Below are 20207 nucleotides of genomic sequence, written 5' to 3' on the forward strand. Positions count from 1 at the left end.
CGATGTTACTCTAACACCGCAATTCCAACCGCTATTACCCCCCATTAATTTTTTTTTTCTTCTTGATTTCCCTCGCCAATTGATCATGCCGCCTCACCTCCATCCCCGGTCCCGGTCGACCGCCTCCCTTTTTGCCACGACCCTCCTGGCTTCTCTGGTGGTTGTGGGTTTACCACACGTTTTCCCATGCCCCGCCCCGCGTCGCACACTTGCCGATTCCGAGATGATGGTCACAGCGGATGGACAACAAGTACAGAGAATTAGGCGACGGAGGAGGAAGGATGTAGAGATGTTCGACCGGGAAAACACACCATACCCAGCACCTCAACCGGCCGACGAAGAGGTGTCGACTTTCTTCCAGATGGAAGCGGAAGCAGAGAAATTAGAACATGTCCGGAGGCAATGTCCAGTGCCTAAACCTAGTGGCGTTCTAGGGGACTTACTAGGATTCTCGAATCAGAAAGGTACCTCGCAGCAGCAGGGGAGGGAAGAATTTTAAGTGTTGGTTCATTTCGACGGAGAAGAGCCAACGGCCCACTCGGGTCTTTGGAAAAAGAAAGAATCTGACTTCATTTTACGGGTATACTTAAAAGATTCTACTGAGAATCAATTGGTTTAGAGGGTCAAAAAGGGTGTCTGTTTCTGGGTACTAGCGCTATATCCCATCATTTTCTGTACAGATATTTACTGCAACATATTACGGTTGCCATATATTGTGTTATTATACCTACATACCAATTAACGAATTACATCTCATGCAATCCACCAAATTAGCGGGGTCTGCTGTATTCCGTAGTCCCGGCTGTCATCTGTTGTGATATCAAAACAAACACGCTAATCCGAAAAGGGATAGACCCCATTGGCTCACAGCCTGAGGCAACGCGCAACATCTGCCCAAGATTTGTACAGACAAGCATGCCAGATCGCATGCCATAATGGCGTTAACAAACTTAGCATACGACTTTCTCTTCAACCCGCAACACACAAAATGGATGGGCCCTCTCTTCGTCCTGGGCGACGCCCTACTTTGCGCCTTGGTGATCTGGAAAGTCCCATGTGAGACCTCGCGCATTCTATCGTCGTGAACAACCACACTAACTATCTGGACGCACTACAGATACTGAAATCGATTGGACGACCTACATGCAACAAGTATCGCTGTATATCTCTGGCGAACGTGATTACACCTTGATCAGAGGCTCGACCGGACCCCTCGTCTATCCCGCCGCGCACGTATACATCTACAGCGTCTTCTATCACCTCACTGAACAAGGGCGGGATATCATTTATGGCCAGATACTGTTTGGTTTGCTTTATATTACTGTTCTTGGATTGGTATTGGCGTGTTATCGACAAACGGGTGCCCCGCCGTATCTATTCCCACTGCTTATGCTTTCGAAACGGCTTCATAGTATATTTGTGCTGCGGTTGTTTAACGATGGCGTCGCAGCCCTGGCTATGTGGGGTGCTGTCCTGCTGCTCATGAATAGGAAATGGACAGCTGGGGTTGTTGTTTGGTCGGTGGGAGTTGGGATCAAGATGACAGTGTTGCTTCTTGCGCCAGCGATTGCTGTAGTCACGGTGCTCAGTCTAGGTTTGCTGCCGAGTATTAGACTGGGAATCGTAGCGGTGCTTGTCCAGGTATGTCTTTGCGTTATTATGATCTGTTCTACGGTCGATTGACACGATACAGATTTGTCTGGCAATTCCCTTTCTCCAAGCAGACCCTGTAGGATACGTTTCGCGCGCGTTCGAACTAACCAGGCAGTTCATGTTCAAATGGACCGTCAATTGGAGATTTGTGGGTGAAGAGATCTTTCTATCTAAGAACTTCTCGCTTAGTCTTCTAGCGCTACACGCTGTCCTCTTGACTACCTTCCTTTTCACGACCTGGCTGAAACCATCAGGATCCAACCTATTCGGATTCCTCCGCAACACGGTCAAGGGACGCCAGCGCACAGTGGCACTCTCCAGAACATTCATCATGACGGTTATGTTGACATCTCTCGCGATTGGGTTGTTATGCGCAAGGTCTCTCCATTACCAATTCTTTGCTTATCTCGCATGGGCGACACCCTTCCTGCTTTGGAGAGGTGGATTTCACCCTGTGTTGATATACGCAGTGTGGGCATTGCAGGAATGGGCCTGGAATACGTATCCCAGCACCATCACCAGTTCTCTCGTTGTTGTTCTCTCACTTGCTGCTCAGGTTCTTGGTGTTTTGACGAAAGGGTCCAAGGCACTCGATGCTCATTACCAAAGGCCTGACAGTAAAGCCAAAGCTCACACGCAATAAATCCTTCGCTATATTGTAGTTGCCAAGAATAAAATTTGTCGTGTCGTTCAATTCGCTAGAAATTAGGTCGTTTATGCGTCAGACTCATCGGATGAAGGCATCTTGCCCATGTTCGATTCCTCTTCATCATCGTCCGAATCCTCTGCCCTTGCGACAGGCTGCTTAGCAAACTCCTTCGGCCTGTAGAGCACCAAACCATTAGCAAGCCACCCCTTCCTTCTATAATCCCAACCCAACTCACCAAAACGGCGCCTTCCGCCATGCCTTCTCATCCCTCACGATATTCACAATCTCCCCCTGCAACTTATTATCCCGATCCTCGAGCGCATTCGTGTCGACGACAACAAACGACCCCCGCTTCATCCAGATCGTTGACCGGAAGCGGGCAGGTAATTCGACCAGCGCGGATTCTTTCGACGGGAATTCGACCTGGTAGATATTTTTCCCGGTGGCTTTGATGACCTTCGCGATGGTCTGGCCTTGCGAGAGTTCGTCTGGCGGGGTGAGGGTTTCTTCGGCGGTTGCAAGGACTTTTCGGCGAGGAGGGCCCATGGTGGTTTATTGGGTTGCGAGGTGGGGACTAGCTTTAAAGTGGAATATTAGAATATAGGAGTTTCTTCTGTTGTTGTTTGTCTGGACGGTGAGAGGGTGGTGGTAAAGTAGAGAAATTTTAGCTCGTCCCAGGGTCCCAGAAACTCTTCTTCCGAGCGGGACACCGTGGGGTGCTTTCTAGATCTAAACTGCATTCCACTACGAAATCATTCATTGCGATACGGCGCCAATTGAGGGGATATTTCGTTGTACCTGAATTGTAGTCACTACGCCAATTAAAGTATTGCGATGTTGATTAGCAATAGTGACGTCTCCTGCATGAAATGTATAGTTTCCCATCATCACCCTCTCTCCAGCAGAAGTAGTCTACGGTACAATAATAATTTCAATCGTAAATGTTCCTATATAACGTGCCCTCAGCAATTTCCTAACTATAGAAAGCCAGGGTCCAGGGTCCCCGAAGGCTGGACAACTAACGCATGAGGTTGGGTTCGGCGGTCCATGGGAAGAACAAAAGTGGGAAGGTCCGTTCATTGCAAAGGAATATGGCCTAGAAGATCCGGGATTTGCGATGCATATCACACAAGAGACCGGCGCATTGTGCATCATGTTTCGGACATGAGATCGCATCTTCATTTAGGACAAGCTTGGGGGTGCTGTTTGTGAAATAACCAAACCTAAGGACCTGGATTCGATCCTTGGATGTATGATCGAGAAAGTCATGAGGAAAAAGCGGGTAAGCCAATGAGGATAATAGATCGGTGATAATCCAATCTAGTAACATCAACTATGGTCTCGAGCAATCATTTGGCTTGCGGAATCCTTGCAACTCTTACTGCGGAGAGCAAGCCTTGCCAGTACATAACAGTGTCGTTTTTTGGCCCTTGCGTTCTACAAGTGGCCTTAACAGGAACTTTAAGATAATTCAAGTTGAGATTATTTGCCCAAATCGGAGGATTGTGCATTGGATTGTACAGGGAATCCTTGCGGACTGCTTCGAGTGCTCTACACGAGATAACCCTATAGGGTTCTGATACTGATGACCCTGCGTATTGACGACTTCTGTGGTCTGGACTGCGTTAAAAAAAAATTAAAAAAAAAAAAGGAAGAAGAAAAACGGACTAAGTTTCGTACTTTTGAGTTCTCAACGAATTCCACGCTCATGATATCACGAGTTGGAGACGACGATTGAATATGTAAACACCATATCTTGCATGTACGTGCATTGTCTTTTCAACCGCGCACATGATCCTAGTTTCGACATGGTTGTGTCGCAAGGGATACAGCTGTGCTGACAACTCGGCTGCATGAAGAATCCAGGTTCAGTTCAGCTCTCGTGTGCCCCGGAATCCACCCGACAGTTGGAGGACTAGACCCGAGATACCCCTCAGCCAATGGAAGCTGTCTCTCGGGATGTTTTGCAGATCCAGACAATCTCGTGGCGGAAAAGACCGTGGGTTGAGACACCTATGTGGCGGTGCCATTGACAGGGTTGTAAGTCGATGATGACGAGAGATATCACCGTGGCCCAATTGAGTCTCTGCATGTCTACCTTTTTGTCCAATTCATGACCGGGTGGTGGTTATTTCCTTGGAAACCAGCCAGACTGGGTGTTGTGCCTCTGGATTAAAGTCAATGTCGAAACCATTCCATGGTCTTCCTATTTATTTTTCCGGGCATTGAATGACATTATAGAGGGTCATTCAACAACCGGGCAACCGGGCAACAATAGAGCAGCCGGAACGGTTCCGACGTCCAATGTTTTGCAAGCAATTCAATGTTTGCTAGCAATATAACTGCATAGCTGTATCTGACTTGTCCTCACTTCCTCGGCGTACTCCGTAGTCTGTATTCCATAGTAGTATGATTCCATTCGCGGACCGACATTCATGGTCCCCGTCAAGCTTTTTTCTTTTCCCTTTTTTTTTTTTTTTTTTTTTTTTTTTTTTTTTTTTTTGAGCCACAATAAATCAGCCTGATCGGCTTGATAACCTAATCCATTCCTCTGTCTGTACACTGCAGTGCCTAACATTGACCGTAAAGAGCAGTGTGGTGTAGGCGGTATCTGAATTGGGATACTTTCTGCGTCTGGGATGAATTCTTTTTTTTCTCTCCTGGGGGGGCAATCCCTTAGACGAGAGGAATATTAGATGAGAAGTATAGAGACAGATTCTGCTTCAGACACGAAACAAACAATCCCCAGGGCAGATAATAACCCACAACAACACAACAAAATCCCTGGGCAGAATCGGACCGGAATCACCCCTCAAAAGAAGGTTCGTCATTCAACGGGCCCAGTGTCTCACATTCTTCTTGTCTTTTCTCTTTCTTCTCTTTTCTCCATCCACTTCGTCCTTCATAATAATATAGTATAATATAATTTTCTCATTGTGGTTGTGGTGGTGGTTGTCCGTTGCTAGTTCATTTCCACCCACTCCTCACTGTTCTCCCCCCTGCACCTGTCAACAAGACACCGTGAGTACTAGAGACCGACAGCCCCGCGACGCTTCTTCGCACAACATCCTTTTTCCACTCACCCGCACGATTCTTTTTCGCTTTATTTTGGCTTTATTTTAATTCCTTCTTCTTCTTTATTTAGAGACAAAGGGGAAAATAAAAAAGTTCTGATTTCATTATCAAGCTGTCATCCGTGTTCCGAGGATCGGCTTTGCGGTACATACAACGTTCTCCGACGACTCCTTCGCTATTGAGGCTCCCCTTCCCTTCGATCGCCCCACCGTTAAACTACAATAACAACCATCAGTCACGGCAATAACCATAACCCCCGCGTCAGTGACTAAACCACCAAAATGGACGGGGACGAGCTCATTGCCTCGGTCTATCGCAAGATCGAGAGGGAAAAGGCCCTCATAACCGCTGCGACCAACATGCGGCAGTCCACCGATAACCCCCTCGTCCAACAACGAGTCGACGCGAATATCCGCGATGGCCGGAAAAACATTGCCTACTTGGAGGAGAAGATGAGAGAGCTTCAGATCCGTCGCATCGAGCACGATGGTGGCGGTTCCCCCACCGAAAGCCGTCATCCGTATGGGGGGAATCCGGCTGCCTCGGGCCCGGTACCTCCTCCGAAAGATTACGGCTACGGGGCGGATGAGGAATACGATGATGCTGCTGGTGGCTTTCCGCAAGGAGGAGCAGGCTCCATGCCATCGGGCGCCCCGTTTTCTGATCCCCGTCCGTTTGCTCCGGTCCCCAAGGCCAGGCCGAATTACACTAAGCTTGGTACGTTGCCTACTGGGACATCAAAAAGCAGAATATATCGGCTGGAGAGAAGACTAATCGATCATTCATTGCCATACAGACTTGATCAAATATGACACGCAGTATCTCGGTCCGAAGATCCAGCTCATGTTGTCCCAGCTCGAATTCAAGTTGAGTGTCGAAAAACAATACAAAGCCGGTATTGAGAAGATGGTCCGTCTATATCAAGATGAAGGGGATAGGAAGAGTCGCGCCGATGCAGAGGGTCGACGGATTGAAAGCAACCAGAAAATCCAATTGCTCAAGCAAGCCCTTAAGCGATACGAAGACCTCCATGTCGACATTGAATCTTCGGATACCCCCGACGGTATGGATTCTTCTCGTCTTGAGTAGAAATGGACGAATACTGACTCGCGACCAGATGAAAGTCTCAGCACCCCCAACATGCGCAAACCCTTGACGGGTTTGTTGACGATGCGCATCCAAGCTGTCAGGGATGTCGACCATGCGACAAGCTCCAGATTCTCTCGTGGTCCGGAAACATTCGTTGTTCTCAAAGTCGAAGACGCCATTAAAGCGAGAACGAGGGCGACCCGGTCAGACAGGTGGCAGGATGAAGCCTTCAGCATCGACATCGAAAAGGCCAATGAAATCGAATTGACTGTGTACGATAAATCCGGGGACCGACCCACGCCAATCGGTATGCTTTGGGTTCGTATATCGGATATCGCAGAGGAAATGCGTCGTAAGAAAATTGAGACCGAGTTCAACGCATCGGGTTGGGTATCTGCCGACAAGATGGAACATGGTGGCTCGACGGCGCGACCAGATCCATCCGCTCCCCTAGGATCTCCACAGAACCCGGGTCCGGCAGGACCAACCGGCGCCGCAGGGCAAGGTCAAGGGGGCGCTGGTGGTCCTTCAGCAAGCCATGTCATGGTCGATTCTTGGTTTGCGTTGGAGCCTGTTGGCCGGATTAATCTGTCAATGAGCTTCGGTAAGTGTCGGGATTTGAGCCCTACGTTCCTCTAGGATAATCGGTTACTGATGTCTATGTGCAGCCAAGCAATTGAAGGACCGACGACCATTCGATATCGGATTGAACCGTCAAGGTGCTGTCCGTCAGAAGAAGGAAGAAGTCCACGAGAAGCAGGGACACAAGTTCGTCACGCAGCAGTTCTACAACATCATGCGTTGCGCTCTTTGCGGCGATTTTTTGAAGTATGCAGCCGGCATGCAGTGTGCCGATTGCAAGTACACCTGTCATCGCAAGTGCTATCCCAAGGTCGTCACCAAGTGTATCAGCAAGGCCAACTACGAGACCGATCCCGACGAGGAGAAGATCAACCATCGTATCCCGCATCGTTTCGAAGGATTTGCCAACATTTCGGCCAACTGGTGTTGCCACTGCGGTTATTTGCTTCCCTTTGGACGCAAGAGTGCCAAGAGATGCTCAGGTATTTAAACCATGGAGATATTTTGACGGAGACACGAGAGAAGACTGACCCCTTCCGCTTCCTTTCTAGAATGCGGTCTCGCTTGCCACGCTCATTGCACGCATTTGGTACCTGACTTCTGTGGCATGTCCATGGAGGCAGCAAACCAAATCTTGGAAACACTGATTCGCGCGAAGAATCACAACAAATCAACATCTGTTAGTTCCGGTCTAAGCGGCCGCACCCTTCGACCAGGCGGCCCGCCTCAAGCCCCCCAAGATAACGCAGCACTTGCGTACCCACAAAAGCCAGTCGAGGGCCCTTACGGGGGACCACCCCCTAGACGAGCTTCTGCCGAAGCTGTGAGCGCCGCCACTAACTCGTATATCCCACCACAGTCACCAACTGCTGTCGCCCAGCGGCAACAAATGCCCATAAGGACCACACCAAATGCAGGTCCTGCTGCTGCTGCTGCCGCGGCGGCAACAGGGTTGCGTTCTCCTCAGCAGCCCCCGGGTATGTCTTCTTCGAACTTGGTCGATAACAAGATGATACTGACGCATGCCTCTGCAGTCGACATGGGTCGCCCAGTACAGCCACAGCCGCAGCCACCTTCGCACGCGCCGTACGACCCCTCTGCGTATGTGTCATATCAACAGCAAGCTATGCCCCCGCCACAAGCTATGCAAAAGGTCGGTTCGCCATATGGTATGCCTTCACCGCAACAGCCTGTTCCTGCAATGCAACCGCCGGTCCCTGTCAAGGAGGACATTCCTACAGCGCAGGCCAAGGCCCGCATTGGATTGGACCACTTCAATTTCCTTGCTGTGCTTGGTAAGGGTAACTTCGGTAAGGTCATGCTGGCAGAGACGAAGAGTGCCAAGAAGCTTTATGCCATCAAGGTGTTGAAGAAGGAATTCATTATCGAGAACGACGAGGTGGAGAGCACGAAGTCCGAGAAGCGCGTCTTTTTGGTTGCTAACAAGGAACGTCACCCCTTCTTGCTGAACCTTCACGCCTGTTTCCAGACTGAGACACGTGTGTACTTTGTCATGGAGTACATTAGTGGTGGTGATCTGATGCTGCACATTCAGCGAGGCCAGTTTGGTCTAAAGCGCGCGCAGTACGTTTACAATGCAGTAGTTTGTGAAAGGGATGGCAGCTAACCGTTGATAGGTTCTACGCCGCGGAAGTCTGTCTGGCCCTCAAGTACTTCCATGAGAACGGTGTCATTTACCGTGACTTGAAGCTAGATAACATTCTTTTGACATTGGATGGTCACATTAAGATTGCAGACTATGGTCTCTGTAAGGAGAACATGTGGTATGGCTGTACCACTAGCACTTTCTGTGGTACTCCTGAGTTCATGGCTCCTGAGGTAAGATAACTACCATTTTCTACCGACACATCATAAGCATGTTTATTGACCCAAATTTAGATTCTCCTGGATAAGAAATATGGCCGCGCTGTTGACTGGTGGGCGTTTGGTGTCCTCATCTACCAGATGCTCCTTCAGCAGTCTCCCTTCCGTGGTGAAGACGAAGATGAAATTTACGACGCCATTCTCGCTGATGAACCTCTGTACCCGATTCACATGCCTCGTGACTCGGTTTCGATCCTTCAGAAGCTGCTCACCCGTGAGCCTGAGTTGCGTCTAGGTTCGGGACCAACAGATGCTCAAGAAGTCATGTCTCATGCTTTCTTCCGGAACATCAACTGGGATGACATCTACCACAAGCGTGTGCCCCCGCCGTTCCTGCCTACTATCAGCAACCCCACCGATACCAGCAACTTCGACACGGAATTCACCAGTGTCACCCCGGTTCTTACGCCGGTGCAATCAGGTGAGCTTTTTGCAGCTCGACTCTTTCTGTCGGTTAAAACTAACAATGTGCAGTGCTCTCCCAGGCCATGCAGGAAGAATTCCGGGGCTTCTCCTACACTGCGGACTTTGCCTAATCTTACTATCTCCCCGCTTGAAACGTCTTTTTCTATCTTGTTGTGTTTACGATTATGTGTATGTCAAAAGAGAAAGTTGGGTTCGTTTGAAACAAATGTCTGTCTTCTAGTTCTTTTACTCAGCATGATGTTTGTTTGTCTTTTTCCGTATTTTCTCACGCACTGGGCACACTCTGCTCGACATACCCATGAAAGTCTTTATTCTTCTATTTCTCATGAAAATAGTAATGACTCATCCTATGGTATACTCGACTTCCGCATTGAAACCAGCTTAGATATAGATAGCAATTTCGTCGAAGCAAAACTATTCGACCACATCTCATTGCCTTTTGTATTTTCCAACGATCCTCTTCCTCAGTAGCCTAGTCATTAGATGATAACCCCAACCACAAATCCTCACTGCAAACCACTGTGATACAGAGCCCCGGATTTCATACGATTCTTCTAGAGTGTACCCCGGCGAACTGTCTTCTGCCGATGCTTTTACCGTTACTGACCAACGTACCACAGACAGATCTCGAAATGGAGTCTTCTTTGAGACTGAAATGCCGTTATCGAAGTTGGTTAATGAAAGTTTGTGTCTGCCTCCCCGAGAATCCTGAATCTCCTTGTGTTTGATCATAGGCCGGTAGATGTTGCTATTTTGTGGTGAGGCCATAGCACTTGTACCAGGGGATGGTAGTTCTGTAGAATTGCAAGGATGGTGTCTTTGCTCATGCTAAAGTCTGGAGAAGAGCACACGGGCTTCGGGCCCCATTCAGTGTTATTGGCAAGAGGGCAGAACATTATGCAATCTCCGTTGATATTTTGGAATCAAAGGTGGGATAGGGATCTCACTTGGAAGTACATCCATTTTGCACCCTGGGTAATGATAGCCGGGACATACTTGTCAGATAGGTACCAAGAGCTATGGTATGGCGATGGAAGATGTCAAAAGTAATAAGGTGTTGGTTTACTGGGTGGTGTTCGATAGGACGAAGGAAATGGAAAAGGGAAGCGGAAAAAGAAGAAGATTTTGTTTCTTTCTTTTTTCTTAGGTTCGTTCCTCTTATGGTTTAGGGCAGGCGGACAAATATTGGTACATTCTTTAAAAACCCTTAGCTGCAACTGTGCATTTACCTACAATAGAACCAACCTTATTCCTGCTATATTGAACTTTGCTTCCTCAAGCCAGATAGTAGTGTTACTTATTCGCTTGATTGCTTTGTTAAACCTCACACTCGACTCTTGTTTTCTTCAAGAAAACAGGTCAATACACACCAAGTTTTATCTGCATAGAGAGAACATCAGTATCCCATTCCTATCTCTCAAAGATTGATGTGGAATTTATCTTTAACAGAAGAGCTCCGCTTCCGGCACCGGGTCATATGACGATCGAGATGCAACACTGATGGTGCGTAATTACACTCGCTCTGCAACCAGTCCCAGTTTCAAGCGAAGTACAGAAGGGCATCACACTAGCTTTCTCACAATTTAGGCCCCTGAGGGATGCTATCATAGGTATCAAGAAACTCTACCTCGGACATATCCCTTCCAGCGCGACCGTCCGAGAATTGCTGCCTCCACAAGATGCATACGCATATATTTGGGCATTATACAGGGCGAAAGTGGCCAAGATCCCACCATATCCTGGAAAATGGTCCTTGTACTCTCATCTCATTAGCAGAGTGGAATGGCAGCCTCCTTCGATACACTGGACTGACGAAGTATATCTGCACAAATGCCATCTTTCCCTCCACATTCCTGTGCGGCTAATGTTTCCACATCTTTAGTTGTATACTGGCCTGTCGAGTCATATCCTAAACTGTGTCCGATAATACCAAATATGCCGGTGATTGTTTCCAGGATGGCCGATAATTAAGGTAGCTTATTGACATACATTAGTAAATACTCTGGACGGCTTCCAGACTATAAACCATCGGAGTCGTTACAATACAGTAGTGGTAGTGGGCTGTAGTGGCCAGGCGTATTGTTGGGTTACTAGCAAAATGAATTGGTTGTAATAATTAGAAATAAACCCTTGTATTGCATTGGTTTCGTTTATATTCCTCAGTCCTGCTCGCAGAAAGATCTCCTGTAGTAATATCCTTCACGAGTGCCACCAAATCCAGTGTTATTAAATTATGAGAACCAAAAAAAGAGCGCAGTCACCATAGAGATCGGAAGCCCTGAGCCGTGTAGGATTCTTCCAACATGTACGTTACTGGTTCTGTCAGTATCTACCAAGTCAAAATGCTGACCCCAGGACTCAGTTCCTGCAAGACAGAGACGCCATCATCGAAGTTGGTAAAGATGGTTTCGACACCATGTCAGGCACGATTGTCGAAGGTTTTTATATTTGATCTTGATTCAACGGGTTTTATTGTATGGTTTCTTTTTGGAGATGATGGTTATAACTCCTAATGATCCCCGAGGAATGATAGGAAGAGGGATCAGATACATGGTGAGAAGAGTGAATAACAAAGATAAAGCAAAGGAAGTAGTAATTTAATTATCCAGCAGCGACGGCTTCTTTTATTGTTTCTTCGTGAATGTCTTCTTCATAGGTTTCTTTGTACGAAAGACCTTCCCCATTGGCATTTCCGTTGTTCTCCATATGTTGCTGATCTTTGTACAAATACACAATAAGCTCATTGAAACCACATATTATTAAAGGGAAAGAATTCCGATTATTGTCACGGGCTCGAAAGCTAGTAGATGAAACGGATAATATTCATGTCTAGACTAGGTAGCCTAACGACGAAGATATCGAATTTGGAGAAGAAAAAGGAAATCTATCTAGATAAAGAAGGGATTTTAGAGCCATTATGCGACAGGGTTCGTGCCCGCGTTTTTCTTGGTTGCTTGTACGACTTTTGTTTGGCGCGTTGATGTCGTTTGTCTATGCAGCCTAGAGATGTGTTTCTATGTTATACATGCAGGCTACTGTTATCAATCTATCAATCATCTACCTTTTCTCGTCCTGAGAATTAAGTTATTTCCAGAACGTCACCCTACATTCAAGTGCCCTATACAGCTTCATCCAAATCTTAGGTTTTTATGGTTATGTTGGATAATTTTTCTTGGTCTTCAGCTGCTACAAGCTATTTTGTTTTGCCCGGAAAAAAAAAAAAAAAAAAAACGGCCAAGCAAAGTAGTAGTAGTAGTAGTAGCGTATCGATGACTCTTCGAGAACAAAACCAAGAACAGAAGGCGAGAATTCCCAGGGGGGGTCATGGTATATCAGAATAATCCGCACGCAAAATGCGACAGGAAGGATTAGATGAAACAAAGTAGCAGTAGGAGTTCAGCGCATTAAATTGATACATTCATACTTCCACCTTTCCCACATTACCGATAAATCCCAGCTGTTTGAAGAGAAGACCAAGGATCGATTACCTTGATGAGCACGGTGCAGTCAAGCAAAGTGTACGAAGTCCCATCATTATTAAATTGTGAATGCGATGGTAATATATTAGAATGGATGAGAGGTAAAGATGGATGGGAAACAGAAGAAGCGTTAACGACAAAGAAGGTATAGTAAAGGAAGTAAAGATAGAACACCGGCTATCCAGTCTGCAATGGCAGAAATGAAATGCTTTGTTCATTCCATTCTTTGTGAATATATTCTTCATTGCTCCCTTCATCAACAGGAGGAAGGATTCCAAAGATAGAGGCACAGTATAAAGAACGGCCTTGACGCTTTCTCCCTTTATCTTTGTCTGACTCGAGGGCTGTACTCGGAGAACCGAACACTTAAACAGCCGGTAACTTCCATCTTTCTGAGACACTACTTTCCTTCTCTGAACAATTTTGCACAGTGAAATCGGTAATTTTCGTGCTTATCGAAGTTCAGACAAAACGAAAGAACAACATGGGAACGCCACGGACCCCTCAGAATACCATGATCAACATGGTCTATCCAACTCCGGACTCTATCAGATTTAAGCCAGAGACCATCAAGCCCCTCGACCCGACCTATCTTCCTGTTGAAAATGATCATCGAGCATCAGACGATGAGTACGAATGGCTTCCATCAGGAACGGCCTCGAAACGATCCCGGAACTTGAACGACCCGACTTATCGCCCTACTGGAGACGATCATCAGCAATTAGACGATGATTATGAGTGGCTCCCATTCGGGACGAAGCGCCCTCGTAAGTCTAAGGCCGTTGATCCAACATACCTCCCTGTGGCGGACGATGACCAGCACTCGGGCGACGAATACGAATGGCTCCCATCAAGGACAAAACGAGCTCGCAAACCCAAAATAATCGATCCGACTTATCGTCCCGAATATGTACCTGGCGATAGCGATGATGGATCCATGTCACCTACACAGAGGCGGCTTTCCCGCAAGCGAAAGGGGATCTCAAGCGCGGTCACTAAGACAGTAGAGGGTCATGGTCAGGGTCACTTGTTCATGAGGCCACCGAAGCGGGTCAAGCTGTCAAACTTGGGCAAAGCACAAGTCAAGGCTGATAGCAAAACTTCGCCTCATCTCTCAGACGCAGCAGACCATGCTCACCATACTGAGCGGCCTGCTACCCCTAAAGGCCAGACCTTGAATCTCACAGTCTATCCAACGCCTTCTTCTCCTGTCAGTGGTCTGTCTGCCAAGGAGCTTTCGTCTCAATTTCGCTTTGTCAATCCCAAATTCCCGATATGGAAATCTGTGAACTCACTCAAGCCTGAACTGCCTGACGATGAGAGAGATCCATCCTGGGACTCTCCCAAGTCACTAATGAGAGGCAGAAGTATGTCCAGAGGATCAGACGATGATGACCTATATCTACCTCCATCTAAGGCTGTTAAAATAGTCTTTTCTCGGCGACAGCTCCTTCTCACCGGTGCTGATTATGGACTGAGCGATGGCGATGATGACGAATTTGATGATGAACGTGGCGTCTCCAAAAACGAGACAAAAGGCGTTGTTTACGACTTCTCTCTGGAGCGAGCCAAGCGATGGGCTGCGGCTGTCAGCTTGCCCGAGAACGCTTGGAGCGAAGCAGAAAAGGAGCTCTTCTTCCGGCTGGCAATGCGTGGTTTCGAGCCTTTAATGCCCCGGCACTGGCAACATGACTTCTCCACGCTTCCTGATACCATGTTTTCTCTTCCCGAAGAGGAAATAGTTCCAATTATTCGAGCCTTCAAGCACTCCGACTTTCATGGTAAGTTGAAAACTACCTGAGCATTCTCTTATATTGAATACCAGGGCTGATTTGTCTCCTTTTCTCTATAGCTATAAAGTCTCTACTCGGCTTGTTCTCTCTAAGTGGACAAGTGAGAGACTGCAATATTCTACGGACCAGACCAGAGGACAAGATCAGAAAAGCAATCAAGAAATATGTTCGCTGGGCTATGCGGGACGCAGATATACACGAAAAACCCGGAACTATCCCCGTCTACACCATTCACTCCCAGAAAGAAGGAGAATCAGTCGTCTCTGCAGTCTCAAAGCTCAACAAACGTCTGGGAAAGCTCGCAAAACGATACCACAACACACTAGGAATGTCACCACGCAGGACCAGCCAACACAAAATTAAAAAAGCAGGTGCCCAAATCAAGCAAGAGTTCGACACCGATCTGAGAATCACTTCTCGTTGCAACTTTCCCCTCCTCGTCGGCTTCGTGATTTGCGGTCCGATTGTTGCCATCTTAACGCTCAATACGGATCCGCTCAGTCCAAAGGGTTGGGGCGAAGGTACGGGGAGCAAGTTCATCTCTCAGTTTGATGTTGGAGAGCGGGGTCAGGATGTCTGGACTTCGTTAGCACTTGCGATTACGATTATGCATATTCGGAAGACTATGATACAGTTGGCGGACGGTGGTATGGGTGGATTTTGTAGGAACGGGGGAGATGGGCTTTTTGGTGAGGATGAAGATCTTTGACGCGACCTATACAACTGGCTTATAAATCAGGCTTTAGATATTTTAGTTTTATATCTTTAATCATGAAAATTGAATGCTTCTTTTCAGTCCCCTGTTTCATGCACCCTTGCTAAACCGGATATGTATTGCAGGCATACCACGGAATTAACTCAGCCAACTTCCAGTTTGGTTTTGATGCCAACAAATAATAAATATGCAGGCAACTAATCAATCTTTAGAGAATCTTCATCTATTGCTAAAGACAACCACAATAACAAGTGCTTGTTGTTGTGTAGTTCTATCTGTCGGAATATAGAGGTTCCTTACCGAACAATACCAACTGATGCCTGATTGATGCCTTGCTGATATCATATGGCGAAAAGCAGCGTATTTACTCTGCTATTACTGCTTTTGAAACCGCACAATCGCTTAGTATACTCTATAAGGTATTTACGGTCGTATATAGGATCCTAGATAGCACACTTTTGCAAGAATCAGAGACCTCAACCATATACGCTTGATACGTACTTTCAACCCTGACTAAGCCACATTTCCGACACTATCAAAATGGTCACATGACCTGACCGGCGATCCACGTCCCCACCATAGACTTAGTTCAACAGCAAAACAATTCTCTCTTTGACTCCCATACAAATACCATATATCATCATGGATGCTGCAGATGACAGAGAAGCCAAACTTCAACGGGCATCCGGAGACCTTGTGGACGAGTTCTCTACAAAACTGCCATCTTTGCTGTGGAAAATACGCACGGAGAATGGACACAATGTCCGAGTTCCTCGACGATGGACACAGGCAAACAAAACAGAGAAGCTTATAGGCCTCGTAAGATACTACAAATTTTAATATGTGGAGTATGAGACTAATTACGACAGTTGGAACCTTTCCAAGAATGGCCACAACTGTTAGACCCTCATTTGCAAAAGCTCCTGCCACCACTAGTCGATGTTTTCTTGGCATATCTGCTTAAGCATCGAGATCAATACGCTTCTGAGACGACAGCTACAAAATCACAGTCGGGGGCGCTCTATCCCCTCCCCCGGGCTGTATGTAGATTCCTCTACACATTCTGCAAAGTGCGCGGGGTGAAGGTGATCACCCGGTTTCTGAATAATGAGCCAAAGTATCTCGACCCGATGCTTCGCGCTTTCATCGAATGGGATGTCGTTCCGCAAGATAATCCTATGGGGATTGCATTGTTTGATGATATCTCGCGGCGACTGGTATGGGAAGAGCGATATGTGATGCTCACCTGGCTCTCGCATTTGTTGCTTGCCCCGTTCGATCTGTCGTCGCTATCATCGGATAATATCCCGATACCCTATGCTAATTTGGATCGTCTGAAAACTCTTTCACCTCAGACGCCTGCGGTTACGAAGTCGCTACTTTCTGTGTCTTTGAATTATGTCGATGTTTCTGGAAAGGAGCGCGAGGCTGCTACTGCATTGCTTGCGCGGCTTGCGCTTCGTCGGGATATGCTGGCTGTTGGGGTCTTGAATAACCTTACGGAATGGGCGTTCTTGATACTTCAACCGGTAGACAGTAGTGAGCCGCCTTCTTTGTATAAGTGTATCGGGGTGCTGTCCTTTCTTGCGCGATTGGCGGCGTCGGGTCAGGCTGAGGGGTTTGCTCCCCTGGTCGAACCGGTATTCAACCAGACTTTACGCATTGCTCACGGAGAGTCGGACATATCCAAAGTTATCAGGTCGTCTGCTCTGGCGCGGAAGATCATAATCAAGATACTCCGCAGCGTGAGTGTAATGGCCCTGTCGCTGAACGAGAATGGCTCTATGTCAGACGACCAAGTATCTGTTATCTTGGAAGAAGTGATCGACCATTTGCTGGTCTCGCTTGCTGATAAAGATACGCCTGTGCGTTTTGCTGCAAGCAAGGCTTTGAGTATTATTACCCTGAAGCTGGACCTAGAGATGGCAGCCGATGTCATCGAAGCTGTCACTGGCTCATTGGAGGAGAATATACTGTATGAGACGCGAGACGGTACTATAGTGGCACCATTTGAGGCCAGGAAAATTGGGATCAACACACTAAAGCGGAATTTGAGTGCGGTTGATGCTCAACGGTGGCAAGGCTTGATACTAACGCTTGGACATTTGCTTTTCCGCCGTGCTCCTCCAACCCACCACCTCTACAGTGTACTGCAACCGCTTGTGTCCGGACTTGTTTTTGAGCAGAGATCGTCAATTGGTAGCTCTGTTGGTACTGGTGTGCGAGACGCTTCGTGCTTTGGTATCTGGGCAATGTCTCGGAAATACACGACGCAGGAATTGCTGGCCTTGAGGGCAGACGCGATCAGTACGCCTACGCAGCAAAAAGAAACTAACATTCTGCAAATGCTCGCTGTTGAGCTCGTATGCGCCGCCTGCGTAGATCCTTCAGGAAATATTCGGAGAGGTTCTTCCGCTGCTTTGCAAGAACTGATTGGCCGTCACCCGAATACAATCGCTGAGGGCATATCGCTCGTCCAAGTCGTGGATTATCATGCTGTTGCGCGACGCTCGCGAGCGATGAATGATGTGGCGAAGGCGACGGTAGCGCTCGATGATGTTTATTGGAGCCCACTTGTGGAGTCATTGATGCAGTGGAGAGGCATCGGTTCACCCGATGCTGAGTCAAGGAGACATGCTGCGAGGGCAATTGGAGCTCTTAGTTTCCATGGATCTTACACGACATTGAAGATTGTGTTTCAGCGACTTCTCCATAAACTCTCAAACCTCCCGCGGAATGATGTGGAGACAAGACACGGTTGTATGCTGTCTATTGCAGCTACTGTTGATGCCTATAACAAACAACAAGAAACGATCTCGTCTGAAGCAGCAGATCTTGCTATCCAAGTTGCTCAGCTTTGGAACATTTTCGGCTCGTCGTTTGGTCCTTCCAAGGATGATCTAACGCTTCAATCGTCTCGTCCTGAATTGACGGCGGAAGCGACAGCCCGCCTTATCGATGCCTTGTCTCGAACAGCTATCAAGTCAGACGCATCCAGTTCGCCTCAGCCTTCAGCTGTCTCAATAAACAACGCTCGGGAAACCCTCTTGCTATGCGTTTCCCGGGGAGAAGACCTCCCAATGAAAGCTTCTTCCGATGCTGTATCGCAATTGTTCCCACTATTGTCGTTGGAGAACCAGAAGAAAACAGTGCAAGACTGGTTTTCGCATATCCAGGCTACAAGGAAACTTCCCACTGGTCGTGGTCAGATCTCAGCTCTCGGTGCCGTGTTCAAGAGTGTCGACCCTGAGAATAGTCTTAAATTGGAAATTATACAGGAGCTACTCCAATGCGCCGGTCTGGAAGAACTGATTGAGAAGAGAGTAGCAGCCGTGAAGTGCTTGGCGACACAGGTCTTGCCGTATATTAGTGAGTTCAATGGATGAAACTTGGTGACCCACATGCTAACTGTTGGTAGCTGTGACGGATGATATAGTAGACCATTTCATCAACTTCTTGAACGATTACACGACCGACAGACGAGGCGACATAGGTTCATTGCTGCGATTAGAAGCAATCCAAGCAGCAAATATCATTCTCCGAAAGGAATCCGAGCATGGAACTCGCTCATCACGCACCCAGAAAGTTATCGGTTGCCTATGCAGACTTGCAGCGGAGAAACTGGACAAAGTCCGTATACAAGCCTGGCTTGGTCTGCAGAGTTTCTGGGAGTCAGCAGAGGATTTTCCGCTGTTAGAAAAGTGAGCCTTCAAAACTGCTAATCAATCTGGATATTTGATTAACTTGAGCAGAAAATACAACCATTTCAGCCATGTGTCGTTCCCGGATTACTTCGTTCAGCTGCTGGAACTCCAGGCAATTGACTGGCTGCGTCTGCCTCTATATCAAGGCCTTGCGACGTCGGCTGTTGCTGGTGCTGAGGGATTAATCCGCGCCTCACGCCTCGCGCTGGTGCAGTGTATTAACAGCAGGAAGGCGGAGCAACGAGAAGCGATGCTGCTCATGATACTCAAAGACCTGTCGACCATCCTAAGTGAGAACTTGCAAGATGATCGCTTTGCGATACCTATCTTGGAGTTGCTAGCATTCTTGTTTGATGGATACATTCCATCTATACCTGAAGGCTCAGAGCAAATGTGAGCCCCTTGTCCTATTAGCAGTCTACACATTTCTTATTGACGCTAACGCTGTGTGAAGCTTCCGAAAATTGTTCACGCTCACTCAGAAAGCACACTTCAAATCATCCAATATCCAACGCCTCGAAGCAGCCGTCAAGGCCTACGCTCCGTTGTCTCGCTTCCCACAGCTCCGGCCTGAGGTTCTGAAAAAACTGACGGCGATGCTCCTGCATCCATTCCCGAGGGTAGGTCTATTGACTCTGATGTGACTATTCGAATGCTTGGCTAACCAGAACAGGTCCGGTCGACCGTTTCGGAATACTTGTATACTGTCACTGAGTCGGATGAGGTTAAGTTGGGGGATTGGACTAGACAGCCTAAGGAGATGAAGGGTGAAGTTGAGGTTTTACGGGGGGCCCTGGTCGCGTAGATAGATTTGGGGTTAGAATACCAAGTACATAATAAATTGAGTTCTAGAACATGAAACGAAGAAATGTTCAAAAAGAAAAAAAAAAAAAAAAAAAAAAAAATAAAAGCCAAGCTCCCATTGAGAGTAAAAAAAAAAAAAAAAAAAAAAAAAAAAAAAAAAAAAAAAAAAAAAAAAGAATTTAAGAGCATTGAGGAACACTTGTATTGAAACACAAAAAAGGCAAAAAGAAAAAAAGTGCATCATCCGTGAATCGAACACGGGCCTCGTCGATGGCAACGACGAATTCTACCACTAGACCAATGATGCCAATTCATGTAAGAATATTTTTTACTTTAATCTATATTCCTTACATA

The 20207-nt window shown here is 47.3% G+C and overlaps 5 protein-coding genes and 1 non-coding gene across 6 annotated transcripts; 4 read left to right on the forward strand and 2 right to left on the reverse strand.

Moving 5' to 3' along the window:
- Window positions 1-85: 85 nt before the first annotated feature.
- EURHEDRAFT_458603 (glycosyltransferase family 58 protein) lies at window positions 86-2296 on the forward strand (the record flags this gene model as incomplete). Its single annotated transcript, XM_040784518.1, has 3 exons — window positions 86-464; window positions 1118-1641; window positions 1694-2296. 3 exons carry the CDS (start codon window positions 86-88, stop codon window positions 2294-2296), a joined length of 1506 nt encoding a protein of 501 aa, XP_040637733.1.
- A 71-nt stretch (window positions 2297-2367) lies between these two features.
- Window positions 2368-2848, reverse strand: EURHEDRAFT_458761 (putative eukaryotic translation initiation factor eIF1a-like protein; the record flags this gene model as incomplete). The annotated part of the gene is made up of 2 exons (XM_040784533.1): window positions 2368-2476; window positions 2538-2848. 2 exons carry the CDS (start codon window positions 2846-2848, stop codon window positions 2368-2370), a joined length of 420 nt encoding a protein of 139 aa, XP_040637734.1.
- A 2810-nt stretch (window positions 2849-5658) lies between these two features.
- pkcA (protein kinase c) lies at window positions 5659-9468 on the forward strand (the record flags this gene model as incomplete). Its single annotated transcript, XM_040779095.1, has 9 exons — window positions 5659-6094; window positions 6174-6440; window positions 6495-7070; window positions 7135-7530; window positions 7600-8025; window positions 8083-8632; window positions 8686-8887; window positions 8948-9353; window positions 9407-9468. The coding sequence occupies 9 exons, from the start codon at window positions 5659-5661 to the stop codon at window positions 9466-9468; spliced, it is 3321 nt and encodes a 1106-aa protein (XP_040637735.1).
- Window positions 9469-14206: 4738 nt separating this feature from the next.
- Window positions 14207-15757, forward strand: EURHEDRAFT_539727 (uncharacterized protein; the record flags this gene model as incomplete). Its single annotated transcript, XM_040787367.1, has 3 exons — window positions 14207-14618; window positions 14690-14960; window positions 15039-15757. The coding sequence occupies 3 exons, from the start codon at window positions 14207-14209 to the stop codon at window positions 15337-15339; spliced, it is 984 nt and encodes a 327-aa protein (XP_040637736.1). The 3' UTR covers window positions 15340-15757.
- A 230-nt stretch (window positions 15758-15987) lies between these two features.
- EURHEDRAFT_458696 (tubulin-specific chaperone D) lies at window positions 15988-19854 on the forward strand (the record flags this gene model as incomplete). Its single annotated transcript, XM_040784526.1, has 6 exons — window positions 15988-16164; window positions 16215-18714; window positions 18764-19046; window positions 19095-19442; window positions 19504-19669; window positions 19723-19854. The coding sequence occupies 6 exons, from the start codon at window positions 15988-15990 to the stop codon at window positions 19852-19854; spliced, it is 3606 nt and encodes a 1201-aa protein (XP_040637737.1).
- A 235-nt stretch (window positions 19855-20089) lies between these two features.
- On the reverse strand, window positions 20090-20160 carry EURHEDRAFT_t95. The gene has a single exon. It is a non-coding gene; the product is annotated as a tRNA-Gly (tRNA).
- Window positions 20161-20207: the final 47 nt, after the last annotated feature.

This window comes from Aspergillus ruber (assembly GCF_000600275.1).
Source record: "Aspergillus ruber CBS 135680 unplaced genomic scaffold scaffold00018, whole genome shotgun sequence".
NCBI classification, from domain to species: domain Eukaryota; kingdom Fungi; phylum Ascomycota; class Eurotiomycetes; order Eurotiales; family Aspergillaceae; genus Aspergillus; species Aspergillus ruber.